Below are 14,633 nucleotides of genomic sequence, written 5' to 3'. Positions count from 1 at the left end.
AAAAAAAGAGACAATCTCTTGAAATAGAACAATACAATAAATAATGGTTGTAGGAAGTCAATGTATACATGCACTTTATACAAAATAACCAATATGAGTTGAAACAACTTTTAATTATTAAAAAATGTATGTTGTTATTGTTTATCTATTTATGTTCTTTTCTGTCATCTAAACTAATCGGTTGTGTGCTTTTGTACACATGAGGTTACATTTAAATAGTTTTAGAACCTGCTAAAGACCAAATCATACTGATGTCCTCATACATGTGGATGAAAATTAGCCTTTATGGCTAAATCTGGCATTTACATGTGAACCTGTGCTCATGTTAATTCATTTTAAACAAACAAACAAATAAATAAACATGGAACTTTCTTTCATGAATGTATTTTCTGGTACTTTTTGTTTCATGAACAAGAAGCCCAACATACTCCCGCTTAACCATTTAGGCCGTTCATATTCTAAAAAACTCTGGGATGAAAGGTGGAAGGACAGCAGGCAAAAAGAAAGCTAACCAAATACTTTTTCATGCTCAAATTTAATTCAGGAAACTTCGGGTTTTGATTAGTTGCAACGTTGTTTTATTTGTTATATACTTGATTTAGCCTGACTTTTTTTTTTGTCATTCATAGTGTCCCGTTTTGCATGATATGCCCAGACTATGTACAGTTTACGCATATAGGTTCTAGAAAACACTAAAATTCGGAACAATAAGTTGTCCTAAGAAGGACCATGATGTTCTGGTGTGCCATGGCAAGATTATAAAGTTATAATGTCCTCCTGGTCACCCCTTACAAAACTTTCTAATTCATAATAATGAATTAATAATGATTGATAATAATAATTAATAATGAAGCTTGTTTAGGTTTACTGGTCAGGCTTTGCATGGCAACTCTGGGCGCTAAGCCTCCATCTTTCAGACCTATCTCCGGATTAAACTAAGCTTTGCACCCAGTCGTTCCATTCTTTATGCAAAAAGTAATTTTTTGGTACGCTTTTTCGTGTGATCAAAACAACTAGTAACTCTTGGCTTGGGTTATCTGTAAAAAGCTTCTAGAAATCTGAATCATCCAGGATCGATTATAAGCGCAAATATCTTTATTGTGTGACAGATGCTAAATAATAATTCGGTTTCTTCAAAAAACAGTACAAAAAGTTGGATAAAAAAATCCTTAACCATCCGTCGCGCTGAAACTGGATTTAATTTATCGTGTTAGCTTGTTTGTTTTCATCAGTCAGAACCACTGCTCAGTTTACCCGAACCATGCATCTGCAGATATCCGTAATAACGTTTGTAATTACATATGCAATTTGTTCCTGCTTCCAGTCACTTTGACACAGGGCCCTCTCTCGCTGCACAAGTTGACGCTTGTCAGGAATGCTTTTGGCCCTGGAGAAAGGGCGCAGGCAGCGTTGCCCTAACACTTGTAATCCTCTGGGATGTTTTTTCCTCATTCTATCGTTTGGATTCACGTCTTGTTTTTTTTTTGGGATGATTTTTTCAGCGACACCCTGAGAACAGCACGATTCTCCCCCAAACCGTCTTTTTTAATTGAGCTGTATTTGTGGTCCAGAAGGTGAAAATTGAGCACTGCTCTCTTTTGGGTGAAGCGCTGAAGTAAAACAACAACAAACAAGGAATGAAAAATAATCGTACAATGATACAAAAAGGATTTGGATTTTTTTTGAAAAAATACAACACATCAAAACAAAAAAATATACACATTCATTTTTGCAGGCACTTATGTTGAATTTAATCACTGAATTGCACTTCGTACTCATATTGCGCATAGACTCAAGTAGTTAGTCACGGTAAAATGGTATAACAGAACACGTTCAGCTCAAAACATTTGATTAATGCTGGGTTCGGTGACGCAGACACGTTGCTTCTTTTTGTCTCATCCTTTGTCATGGCTCTCTCTGGTGGTGAAGATCCTATCTTACAGGCGTCAAACTGGTTGAGGTATAATACACCGTTTAGGCTCACAATTATGACGACTGACAGGTAAAGTGAATAACACAAATTATCTCTTCATCGTGGCACTTATTAGTAGGTGGGATGTCTTAAACAGCAAGTGGACGTTTTGTCCTCAAACTTGGTGTGTCAGAAGCAGAAAAAATGGTCAGGTGTAACAAATTTGACAAAAGCTAAGTTGTGATATCTAAGTTTCACTGGGTCAGAGCATCTCCAAAACTGTAGCGCTTCAGGGGTGTTCCAGGTCTGCAGTGGTCAGTAACTTTCAACAGGGAATAGTGGCAAACAGGTAACAGGCTCATTAAACCCAGTGGGGAGAGAGTGCTGGCTGATGTGGTTCAATCCAACCAAAGAAGCAACTGTTGCTCAAATTTCTGAAGAAGTTAATGAACCAGAACTGGACCACATAGCAATGAAGGAAGGTAGCCTGGCCTTCCTTTATATCATGTGGATGTCCCAGTTCAATTCAATTCAGTTTATTTATAAAGCGCCAATTCACAACACATGTCGTCTCAAGGCACTTCACAAAAGTCAGGTACATACATTCCAATTAATCCTAATCATTGAACAGTGCAGTCAGAGTTCATGTTTGTCACCTAGGAAACAAATGGCTCCCAGATGGAGGAAGAAGGCAAGTCAGTGGAGGTAGCGTGGTGCTTTGTGCAATGTTCTCCTGGTAAACCTTGGGTCCTGCCACCCACATGGATAGGTGTTAGTTTGACACGTATCATTTACCCAAGTTTGTTGCAGACCATTTACACATTTTCATTAAAACAGTATCCCCTGCTGGCTGTGGCCTCTCACAGTATGATAATGTAACCCTGCCACAAAACAAGTTATTCAGGAACAGTGTTGGCCTCCAGATTCCTTAGATCTCAATCCAACTGAGCACCTGCAGGTTGTGTTGGATAAATGTGCCCATTTTATGGAGCCCCCACCTCACAACTTCCAGGACTTAAAGGATCTGCTGCTAACATCATGGTGTGGTGTCAAGGTTATATTGAAGTCCTTGCTAGGAAAAGGCCAGGGCTTTTTTGACAGCAATAAAAAAAAATAATAATAAGTTCTACCCTCATGATATCAAGTTCAATTTGTTGGATTAGGAAATAGTCGGTGAAGGGTTGAAAGAAGTTCATGGTTTAGACTTCCCCTTCCTCTCCTTCTCTGAAATGTATTCCTGAGCTCCTCAGTTTTGATAGTGCAGCATAAAGATTTTTTCCAGGGCATTCTGTAGCTCCTAAATCTCTGTGTCCATACAGGACAAACTGTGGTTCTATGAAGCCTTCCAAAACCCCAGACATCAGCAGCTGTTTGACTGACAATATTGCCTCTTTGCTCGGTGTGTCATCTGAAATCACAGCAAGAAGAAGGCTTTATTATCCACATGCTTTGGAGATTAGTCATCAGTTTAACATCTCTTTTTTGTCCTGTTGTTGACACATGGTGTGGTTGCTGTAGTCAAACGGAGTGCTTACTGTTGAAATTGCCCATGAAAGCAATGCCCAGGGAGTCACGGTTGTGGCCTTTGGTGTGAGCCCCCATCACACCCCAGCCCCGGCCCTCAAACACACTGCCATCTCCTCCAATAAGAAAACTATAAAAAAACAAACAAACAAACAAACATTGTGACAACCATGTATTTATGTCAAAAGTATATTCCTTTAACTTTCAGGACATTAAATGCAAAAGATACTCACTTATACCCAATGTCATCAAAGTGTCTTTCCTTCATATGAAGCCTCTGTATGCTGTGAAGCCGGTCCTTGCCCTCTGACAGACCTTTGCAGCTCTGGAGGGCAGTGTGGTGTATCACAACTTTCTTGGCTGGACCTTCCAGACTCTCCTTTTGTTTTGGGGCGGCTGCTCCCCACTCTTGCCTTGAAACTATGTTCGCTGAAAAGCCGTTTGAAGATCAAGAGATCCTTAAAATCACAGGTCGGTTTTTGTTTAAAAGCATAGAATTACCAGTGACCAGTATCTGTTTACTCACCTGTTTGCCTCATGAGGCTGTACATAGTAGCTTGTAGATGTGAAGACTGACCAGGAAGCGTCTCTCTTATCGGAGTTTGTTCAGGAGGGCGTGGTTATGGAAACTACATCTCCCACGTTCTTTGTTGTTGCACGCAAATAGGTCATCTTCCACCAGGTGCAGATGGCAAGGCAATAGTCATACAATTGCACAACCAGCTGGTCGGAATATACATGCTGGAAAAAGGAGGAAGTGTAGTTTAACATCACACGTGGGCTGAAACACTAGCAGTTTTGTTCCCACACATCAGATAGGATTTCAAAAGTGCTTCGGAGTTTTGACAGGAAATCAGTTCTTGCAATTTTGAAATATTGAGATGTTTGTTTTTCCGTAGAAGGAAACCAGACGCGAATTGGTGTGACTCTTTAATGAGCTGGTAGTCAGAATACGTTTGTGATCATTCAGGGAAAACACTTTACTGAAAGACAAGGAAGGTTCTGAAAAGGGTAAAATATTTTTCCTCTTTAACTCTTTTCAAATTTTTTGGGCAGGCCAGGTAAACCCACACACTACAGTTCAATGTTCTGCTGAATTAACCAGTGTTTATACAGTACCTGACAAGAGTATTCACACTTCTTGAACTTTTTAGAACTACAAACTTCAACATATTCACCTGGGATTATATGTGATAAACCAAGACAAAGTAGTGCATAACTGAAAAGTGAAAGGATGCATAAAAATGTTTCACAAATCAGAAAGTTTGTTTTTAAACAGGCTCCTTTGCTCTGATACCCCTCAATGAAATTCAGTGCAACCAACTAATTTGTAGAGTCCAAATGTGTGTAATTTAATCTCAGTATAAATCCAGCTGTACTGCAAAGGTCTCAGAGGTTTCTTAGAGAACATCAATAAAAAATATTTTGAAGATGGAAGAACATAGTAGATCAGTAGGTCAGGGAGAAAGTATGCTATGGAACAATATCCCAACTTTGAATTTCTCACTGAGCACTGTTCAGTCCGACGTCTGAAAGTGGAAAGAGTATGGCACAATGGCAAACCTGACAGGATATGTCTGTAAACTGATAAGCTAGACAATGAGAGCATTGATCAGACAACAGGCCCTCCGTAACTCTGGAGGAGCTGCAGAGATCTAGAACTCAGGTAGGAGAACCTGTTGGAAGGACAAATATGACCTTTATGAAAGAGTGCCAAAAGGAAAGCCATTTTTGGCAGAAAGACATAAAAAGCCCATTTTGCAGACTGCGAAAAGCCATGTAGGGAACAAGGCAGACACGTGGAAGATTTGGTTAGATGAGACCAAAATGTAACATTTTTGCCTAAAATACTGACAGTGAAATGTAGGTAAGGAACACAAAATATTATTTGTTCAAATGGGAACAAAAATTAACGTTTTGGTCAACATGCAAAATGCAATGTGTGAATGAAAACTAACAATACATATCCCCTAAAAAAAAAACACCTCTATGGCCACCCTTGCAGGTGGCAACATCATGCTGTGGGGATGCATTTCTGGTTGCAGTAGTGAACAGAGTTGACAAACTCAAAACAGTTTCTGATTCGCTGCAAATCACATGGATCCGACTGCAGTTTCTGGCTTTGGTTTTTTTAGCAACAAAATCTTCCCAGACTTCCTTTTCTTCTTTCTGCAGTTTCATTCACTGCACATGAAGATAAACCGCAGTTTTTTTTTTTTTTTTGCTCCATTTATTTGTGGCGAGTGAGTGGGAAGTCATACATCATTATTACGGAAAACACTAGTCTTTGATGGACATTCATTTTACATTCTAACCAGACACCCTCAGCCATGATTTGCAAATCTTCTTAATGCAGAAAAATCCAGAGTAGTTTTGCTTGTACAGCCATGGCTGTTACTTCACAGCTCTGAACTTCCCTTGGTTGTATTAGTGGCTTCTAAACTCAGGTGATTATATATTCTTTAAATGTGCCAATTACAGAGTATCATTTAGTGCTGCCTTTTAGAAACCTCAGTTTGTAGATTAAAAACAATGTTTATTGCTACAGTTCAGTAAACAGCTTAAATTCAAGCCCCTCACACCGTTCTCCCCCTGGGCTGGACTCACCTTCCCCTGTATGATCACTGCTTCAGTGTCCCCAAACCTGGTCAGGAACCACAGGAAACATCTGTGACTGTAAACAAAGGAATCTGTACCAAATTTTAAGTTCTATTTTTCTATTGTACCAAATACTAATTTCATGCTAATTAATTATTTAAATATCATGCAATGTTATATTCTGAATTGGTTTTTAGATTCAGTCTCTCACAGTTGAAGTGTCCCTACAATGAAAATTACAGACATTTCCATTCTTTCTAATCGGGAAAACCTGAAAAAACGGCGGTGTATTCAATGCATGAAAGTCACTTTTTGAGTTTTAATTAATGTATTTGATCAATTTTTTTTTTCAGGTTACAACTATTATAAAACATACAACTTCAGTGTCTTTTGAAAACAAAAACTGGGTGCACAAAAATCAAATTTATTGTGGAGTTCTCTAAGCCACACAGGATCAAATAAATAAACTAGAAAAGCACTCAGAGAGCGCTGACCTCGGCCAAGGCTACTGCATGTCAGCTGCTGACGGGTGAGGAACCATGTGGGAATTCCAAGTTATCTAATCATCTATTCCTTGTCCTGATACACACCTTGTCTGAAAATTTCAGCAAAATACATTCAGAACTTTTTGAGACATTTTGCAAACAGGCAGACAACAAAAACATAACCTCTGTGGTGGAGGTAATAAACCCCCTACTGATATTTCCCTTGGAGAGTTGCACTTCAACCACAAACTTTTTGTAGCCATCAACTAGCTTCTGGCATAATTATTATTCAGTTCTTGGCAGGACTGATGAAGTTCCATGAGTTTTAGGCATAATCCACAAGATTCTAACAGAGTTGAAGTCAAGAGCTTTGAGCAGCTCAACCCAGAAGCTTAATGTTATCCAGCTTTACCTATTAAAACCGGTTTTGACGTGTTTGTGTTCCATAACCTTGTAGAAAACCCAGCTGTGTCCAATTAGTGTTCAAGAACTTAACAGGAACCTCTAAGGTCTCGGACCCACCATAAACTGGAAACTGATGAGACATCAGTGTTACTGTCCACAGTGAAGAAAGTTTTAAATAACCACGGACTGAAAGGCCTCCAACCAAGAAAATCGCCACCTTCGAGGACAACTGGAATTTGCAGCTGCCACTTCGGACAGGCCAGATGTTATTTAAGAGAGCGGTTTTGTGGTCAGATGAGACAAATGAGTCATTTAGCCAAAGTGACGAGAATGTTGAGAAGAGTCAATATGAGGCTTTAAAATGCAAGAAAAACATTGTGGTGGCAGCATCATGCAGTGGTACTGGTAAACAAAGTGGGCAGGTTATTACGTATGGAGAAATAGCTCTTAAATGTTTAACTTCTTCTTAAATAAACAGCTTCATGGTTGAAACTTACACAACGCAGGTGTTCTAACAGGACAATGTTCCCAAAGACACATCTAACTGGTTCTGGTATGGAAAAAGCAGGCTCCCATTAAGCAACTAATCCACTTTTGAAAGTACTGAAAATGTCTAGACTACAATTAAAAGCCAGGCCAGAACACCAAATCAACTTAACTGGCTTCTACCACTGAAAAGAAGAGGGTTCAAATATCTAAGCAGGATTATGTCAGAAGCTTGTTTATGTCTTCAAAAAACAAAAAGCATTGCTTCAAATGCCATTCATCCATAGATCAGTGGGGTGTACATATATATCTGAGATGTATAATTTCAACCCTGTCTGAATTAGTTAAAGAAAATCTAAAACAAACTTGTGCACTTTTTTTTAATTATCCAGGTTATATGTAGTATCAGTGCTTCTCAGCAACCTCCGCTCACAACAAACAGTTAGAAAACTTAAAAAAAGACCAGATTATTATAATATTCCTGCCATTGTATAACTGCACTTCCCTTCGTCTCTTCATCATACACAGAACGTAAGCAAAGCCTGAGCAGGCAATACATAAAAATGAAACAAGCGGAAGAATTTTAGGGAGGATTTCTTTTCAAAAGAAAATTTTAATACAGACAAAACAATTCTTCTAACAAATCTAACAGGACACGACTGAAACTGACCACTGCTAAACACATTCTGTTCAAACAGTGGTTGTCAATTAGAAAACAACTATATCAAAAAAGCAAGTCTCATCTCATGGCTCATACTTGGACTGTTTAGGAGTCGCTGACACGCTAGGATTAAAAACCTGCCGTTAGCAATATTATAGATACAAGCGATGGACCTCTTCCTGTTACTCTGTCCACCGGTGTCCGCAGTGAGGGGCCGTGCAGACGTAATACAGACGCATAGCATCCTGAGAAGGGGAAAAACACAGAATCATATAAAATATATTCAGTTTGTATTTAAAATGATTGATTACTTTGATTAACATCTAAAAAACTGCATTAGCGGTCTTATTGTATTTTGTATTGAGGATTAACATTAAAATAGGTTTCTCAATTCTCCTGTTTGTGATTGGTGTTTGAACAAGAGCAGCTTTGTGATGTGCAAAAACATTGATGCTACAGTTAACATGACTACCGACTGTAAAAGATTGAAATATGACAACAGCATCAACTATAGAAAGGTCAAAAACACTGTCTTTATGGGGAATTCTTACCTCAGCCTTCATACTGTGAGACTGGAAGAACACTGCCTCCTTGTGACCACATCTGGGAAGTGACAAGCAATAAGCAAATATTAAAATGGCAACGCAATAAAACCCACTTGCTGTTGTCAAAATCCTGCCTTTGGAGTTTTAGAGGGATTGTGTGACATGAGGGTGGCTTTAGGGGGCAGTATATCATTGTTCTTCTTTGTCCAACAGGAACATCAATATTAAATATATATATTTATTTAATTATTATAGCAAAAAAACTAGAAATACACTGCCTGGCCAAAAAAAAGTTGCCACCCAAAAAAACAAAAAAAAACAAAGGTCACACTCTAATTTTCCGCTGGACCGCCATTAACTTTGATTACGGCATGCCTTCGCTGTGGCATTGTTTGGATAAGCTTCGGCGATGTCATAAGATTTATTTCCACCCAGTGTTGCATTAATTTTTCACCAAGATCGTGCATTGATGATAGTTGAGTCTCAATAAAGTCTTCTCCAGCACGACCCAAAGATTGTCAATGGGGTTAAGGTCTGGACTCGGTTGTGGCCAATCCATGTGTGAGAATGATGTCTCATGCTCCCTGAACCACTCTTTCACAATTCGAGCCCAGTGAATCCTGGCATTGTCATCTTGGAATATGCCCGCGCCATTAGGGAAGAAAAAATCCATTGATGGAATAACCTGGTCATTCAGTATATTCAGGTAGTCAGCTGACCTCATTCTTTGAACACATACAGGTCCTTCTCAAAATATTAGCATATTGTGATAAAGTTCATTATTTTCCATAATGTCATGATGAAAATTTAACATTCATATATTTTAGATTCATTGCACACTAACTGAAATATTTCAAGTCTTTTATTGTCTTAATATGGATGATTTTGGCATACAGCTCATGAAAACCCAAAATTTCTATCTCACAAAATTAGCATATTTCATTCGACCAATAAAAGAAAAGTGTTTTTAATACAAAAAACGTCAACCTTCAAATAATCATGTACAGTTATGCACTCAATACTTGGTTGGGAATCCTTTGGCAGAAATGACTGCTTCAATGCGGCGTGGCATGGAGGCAATCAGCCTGTGGCACTGCTGAGGTCTTATGGAGGCCCAGGATGCTTCGATAGCGGCCTTTAGCTCATCCAGAGTGTTGGGTCTTGAGTCTCTCAACGTTCTCTTCACAATATCCCACAGATTCTCTATGGGGTTCAGGTCAGGAGAGTTAGCAGGCCAATTGAGCACAGTGATACCATGGTCAGTAAACCATTTACCAGTGGTTTTGGCACTGTGAGCGGGTGCCAGGTCATGCTGAAAAATGAAATCTTGATTTCCATAAAGCTTTTCAGCAGATGGAAGCATGAAGTGCTCCAAAATCTCCTGATAGCTAGCTACATTGACCCTGCCCTTGATAAAACACAGTGGACCAACACCAGCAGCTGACACGGCACCCCAGACCATCACTGACTGTGGGTACTTGACACTGGACTTCTGGCATTTTGGCATTTCCTTCTCCCCAGTCTTCCTCCAGACTCTGGCACCTTGATTTCCGAATGACATGCAGAATTTGCTTTCATCCGAAAAAAGTACTTTGGACCACTGAGCAACAGTCCAGTGCTGCTTCTCTGTAGCCCAGGTCTGGGGAATGCGGCACCTGTAGCCCATTTCCTGCACACGCCTGTGCACGGTGGCTCTGGATGTTTCTACTCCAGACTCAGTCCACTGCTTCCGCAGGTCCCCCAAGGTCTGGAATCGGCCCTTCTCCAAAATCTTCCTCAGGGTCCGGTCACCTCTTCTCGTTGTGCAGCGTTTTCTGCCACACTTTTTCCTTCCCACAGACTTCCCACTGAGGTGCCTTGATACAGCACTCTGGGAACAGCCTATTCGTTCAGAAATTTCTTTCTGTGTCTTACCCTCTTGCTTGAGGGTGTCAATAGTGGCCTTCTGGACAGCAGTCAGGTCGGCAGTCTTACCCATGATTGGGGTTTTGAGTGATGAACCAGGCTGGGAGTTTTAAAGGCCTCAGGCATCTTTTGCAGGTGTTTAGAGTTAACTCGTTGATTCAGATGATTAGGTTCATAGCTCGTTTAGAGACCCTTTTAATGATATGCTAATTTTGTGAGATAGGAATTTAGGGTTTTCATGAGCTGTATGCCAAAATCATCCGTATTAAGACAATAAAAGACCTGAAATATTTCAGTTAGTGTGCAATGAATCTAAAATATATGAATGTTAAATTTTCATCATGACATTATGGAAAATAATGAACTTTATCACAATATGCTAATATTTTGAGAAGGACCTGTACTGTTGCTGAACCCAGACCTGACCAACTGCAGCAACCCCAGATCATAGCACTGCCCCCACAGGCTTGTACAGTAGGCTCTAGGCATGATGGGTGCATCACTTCACCTGCCTCCCTTCTTACCCTGATCACTCTGGAACAGGGTAAATCTGGACTCATCAGACCACCTTCATCCATTGCTGCAGAGTCCAATATTTATGCTCCCTAGCAAATTGAAGCCTTTTTTTCCAGTTAGCCTCACTGATTAGTGGTTTTCTTAAGGCTACACAGCTGTTCAGTCCCAGTCCCTTGAGTTCTCTTCGCATTGTGCTTCTGGAAATGCTCTTACTTTCACTATCAAACATAGCCTGGAGTTCTACGGTTGTTTTTCTTCGATTTGATTTCACCAAACATTTAAGTGATCGCCGATCACGATCATTCAGGAGTTTTTTCCGGCCACATTTTTTCCTCGAAAACGATGAGTCCCACTATCTTTCCAGTTTTTAATAATGTGTTGGACAGTTCTTAACCCAATTTTGGTAGTTTCTGCAGTCTGCTTAGATGTTTTCTCTGCTTGATGCATGCCAATGATTTGACCCTTGTGAAACAGACTGACATCTTTTTCACGACCACGGGATGTGTCTTTCGACATGGTTGTTTAATAAATGAGAAGCAACTCAATGCACCAGATGGGGTTAAATAACTTGTTGCCAGCTGAAACATAATCGCCCCTACAGTAATTATCCAATGGGAGACTCGCACCTATTTGCTCAGTTAAATCCAAGTAGCAACTTTTTTTTTTTTGGCCAGGCAGTGTAGGTGTTGCTCCCAAACACAAGGATGAAAACTGGCATTTAACTGGGAGAGGAAGAGATGGCTGATGGGAAAGAATGTCAGATTTACTGATGCAGATCTTTGTGTTTTCTATAAGTTACAGTCAGCAAATACAAAGAGAAAAGCTGCTCTCCACTTTCTATAGACATGTTTAACATGCAAGTGGATAAATATAGTGATACATCGCTTTATCATTGTCTAGCGATTTTTAGATAATTACCGATATTTCTAATCAGTAAATGTTATTCATAACTGCAATCAATATCGCTATTACAGCCGTTTCTTGTCCATGGTATTTTAAACATGAGATATTCGCCAGTTATGTTTCCTTGGTTCTTCTGCAGGAAAAGATTGTAAAAGCAAGCGGGAGCCCCATGTGTAATTTAGTATGACTTCCCATCACATTTGCTGCTGTCTGCATAGTTTGATTACTTAAGTGTATACACTTAATTGTCAGTTTTCTTGTGGGAATTGTGGCGAATGATTAAAGATGATTAAAGATGAAATGGATAAGGTGAGCACCTACTTTGGACAGGGGTGATCCTCTGTTCTTGGCAGCGTTGGATCCTGGGCTACATCAGCGATGATTTGTGTCAGTTCACTGAAGAGAAATCACAAGTTTGGGTCAGGGCAATCAATAATTTTAGACCACAAATGATAGATTAGAACATGAGGTAGTATTTGCTTATGAGGAATAATATTGGAGCAATATTGTTTTAAAAGTGCAGTCGTTAAATTTGTGTCAATACAGTTAAAAGGTTACATTCCGCAGTCAAACTTAAATATTTTAAATCCTTTAAAAGGTTTTTCAAAATAATGTTTTACACACCAGATCTGCTGTACTCAGTCAAATTAGCAATCACAGTGAAATGCCCCATCATGCAACTTCAATTGTAAATATTCATTTTCCAAAAAAAAAAAAACAACCACTAACTAAAAGCTTGTCTTGATCAAATAAAGCAATGTCATTATGTAGGTTGTCTCCTTTAAAGGATAATTCACCATGTTTTTACACTGACCAGGGAAACCTACAAAAATCTCAGGCTTACCACAGGATAAACTCTAAGTAATTTAGAAAAAAAAAAAACATCAAACAGGGCTCAAATCTTATTCATTAGCTAACCAAGTAGAGCCTCAAAAACATCCAAATTAATTGTAAAGGAAGGTGGCTATTACTCAATTGTTGTGCTTTTTTCGACAGCTTTGATAGAGTCAAAAGTCAGGGGAGTTCTTTGCAAGAAGTAAAGTTTATGGCAAAAACTCCAACAAGCTGAAATAAAAGAACCAGAAGTACTGAAGAGGTAGAAGAGTGATCTGGCCACATATTTACAGATATATAGTAGATATTATAACATCTTTGTTATTACATACTCAACCTCGTGGGTGATCTTGTTGACGTAGATGCAGCTGTTGTCAGCCTCTTGCTGATAGTCACAGTTTCTACACTGTAGGTTCAGTAAGAAAGGAAAACGTGTTATAATAGACAATAATCTTAATGTGTGTTAAAAATAATTCAAACTACCCTTCTATTATTATTATTAGAAACTATTAATAGATGTTTAAAAGTTGCATGGTATTTGAATTTGCAGTTAGATGTGGTTATAGGGTAATTATCCTGAAAATCTCAAAAAGCTGAAACTTATTTTTTCTGCATAACATTAAACATATCAAATCCCACCTCACTGTCTCTATCCCTAAAAAATATCCATGTGACTTTACTATTTCCATAAGCGGCTAAGTCTTCTGGAAACTGGTAAACAAACGTCAGTCTGGTTTTTCTACTCTTCCCAACTGCATGCTAACAAACGAGCGGCTAGTTTCTGACTAAATACTCACCGCATACAGCAGGATGCGGTTCTCTTTGTCTTCCTTTGGGTACAACATGTTATTACTGAAAGAAGGAATAACATTACTGTGGTTTTTATTCAGTCAATAGGAAAGTCTTTATGTAGAAAACAACTTAACACTTCACCTAGCTAACATGTTAATTCAACTTCCTTTAATGTATTTTCGGTCTGAGACTCACCATTCTTGACAAAATCGTATCCCAACAAATCCCGGCTCGTATGATCCACCCTCTAAATCCATCTGAAAAGGATTTACTAAAAGAAAGAACCTGAAAATGTCGATAAAAGCCGCTATGTCTCTTGACAGAGTCGCTACAGTTCAAAAACAGCATGTAAAGCAGGGTGAGGGTTATGTTGCTATCAGAAACAGCGCCTCCCACTGGAGGGAGGACGACAAAAAACAAGCAAGGCTTGAGTCTGTGGTGAGTTTGTGGTTGTTTTGACAAAATCTGTCAAATTTATCAGAACAAGTGTCAATTTTTTATGACACCTGCATATCATTTCTATTTATGGCTTTCGCAGAAAACTATAAAAAAACTACACACGCGCACAGAACAAGATTTTAAAAATAAGGGAACATTGAATGAAAAACAATCGAAATGTTTTATTTAGTACATATATCAAAAACGCAAACCTACATATATGATAAATGCAAACCTTAACTAATACATAAATAATCAACCAACCAGGCCTTTAACCTTCTTTAAGTTCAAGCACCACACAAGCTGATTGCCTTTTTTATTCTAAGTTTATATGTAAGGCTGATGTTTGCTGACATCTCTTAGTGTATTGTACTAAATATGTTTAGCTACACTCAAGATGTCTTAGAAGGCTTGCATGCAGAAAGGCCAGTGCAGGTATTTGAAACCAGGACCTTGCTGCTGCATGGCAACAATGCTAACAGTTGTGAAACAGTCATATTTAATTTCCCTTTGGGATTAATAAAGTATTTTTGAATTGAATTGAATTGAATATGTATACAGTCATATTAAATAAATTACATTATTCAAAAGTTAATTTATTTAAATTCAATTCACTAAGTGAAACATTA

The 14,633-nt window shown here is 38.8% G+C and overlaps 2 protein-coding genes across 3 annotated transcripts; both read right to left on the bottom strand.

Moving 5' to 3' along the window:
- Positions 1–1,539: 1,539 nt before the first annotated feature.
- On the bottom strand, positions 1,540–7,624 carry pglyrp5 (peptidoglycan recognition protein 5). Of its 2 annotated transcripts, XM_047392832.1 has the most exons (5): positions 6,044–7,624; positions 3,963–4,177; positions 3,670–3,865; positions 3,448–3,566; positions 1,540–3,320 (listed from the first exon to the last, which is right to left on the bottom strand). In XM_047392832.1, exons 2-5 carry the CDS (start codon positions 3,985–3,987, stop codon positions 3,112–3,114), a joined length of 549 nt encoding a protein of 182 aa, XP_047248788.1. In that variant the 5' UTR covers positions 3,988–4,177; positions 6,044–7,624; the 3' UTR covers positions 1,540–3,111. The 2 variants fall into 2 exon arrangements, with proteins under 2 accessions (XP_047248788.1, XP_047248789.1); XM_047392833.1 differs by lacking the exon at positions 6,044–7,624 and having other exon boundaries at positions 3,963–4,183.
- Positions 7,625–8,003: 379 nt separating this feature from the next.
- polr2i (RNA polymerase II subunit I) lies at positions 8,004–13,960 on the bottom strand. The gene is made up of 6 exons (XM_047392835.1): positions 13,762–13,960; positions 13,572–13,626; positions 13,107–13,180; positions 12,262–12,336; positions 8,623–8,674; positions 8,004–8,316 (listed from the first exon to the last, which is right to left on the bottom strand). The coding sequence occupies exons 1-6, from the start codon at positions 13,821–13,823 to the stop codon at positions 8,254–8,256; spliced, it is 381 nt and encodes a 126-aa protein (XP_047248791.1). The 5' UTR covers positions 13,824–13,960; the 3' UTR covers positions 8,004–8,253.
- Between the last annotated feature and the right edge of the window lie 673 nt (positions 13,961–14,633).

Source organism: Girardinichthys multiradiatus, chromosome 18 (assembly GCF_021462225.1).
Source record: "Girardinichthys multiradiatus isolate DD_20200921_A chromosome 18, DD_fGirMul_XY1, whole genome shotgun sequence".
Classification (NCBI taxonomy): Eukaryota; Metazoa; Chordata; class Actinopteri; order Cyprinodontiformes; family Goodeidae; genus Girardinichthys; species Girardinichthys multiradiatus.
This window is presented reverse-complemented; position numbering and strand designations above follow the sequence as displayed.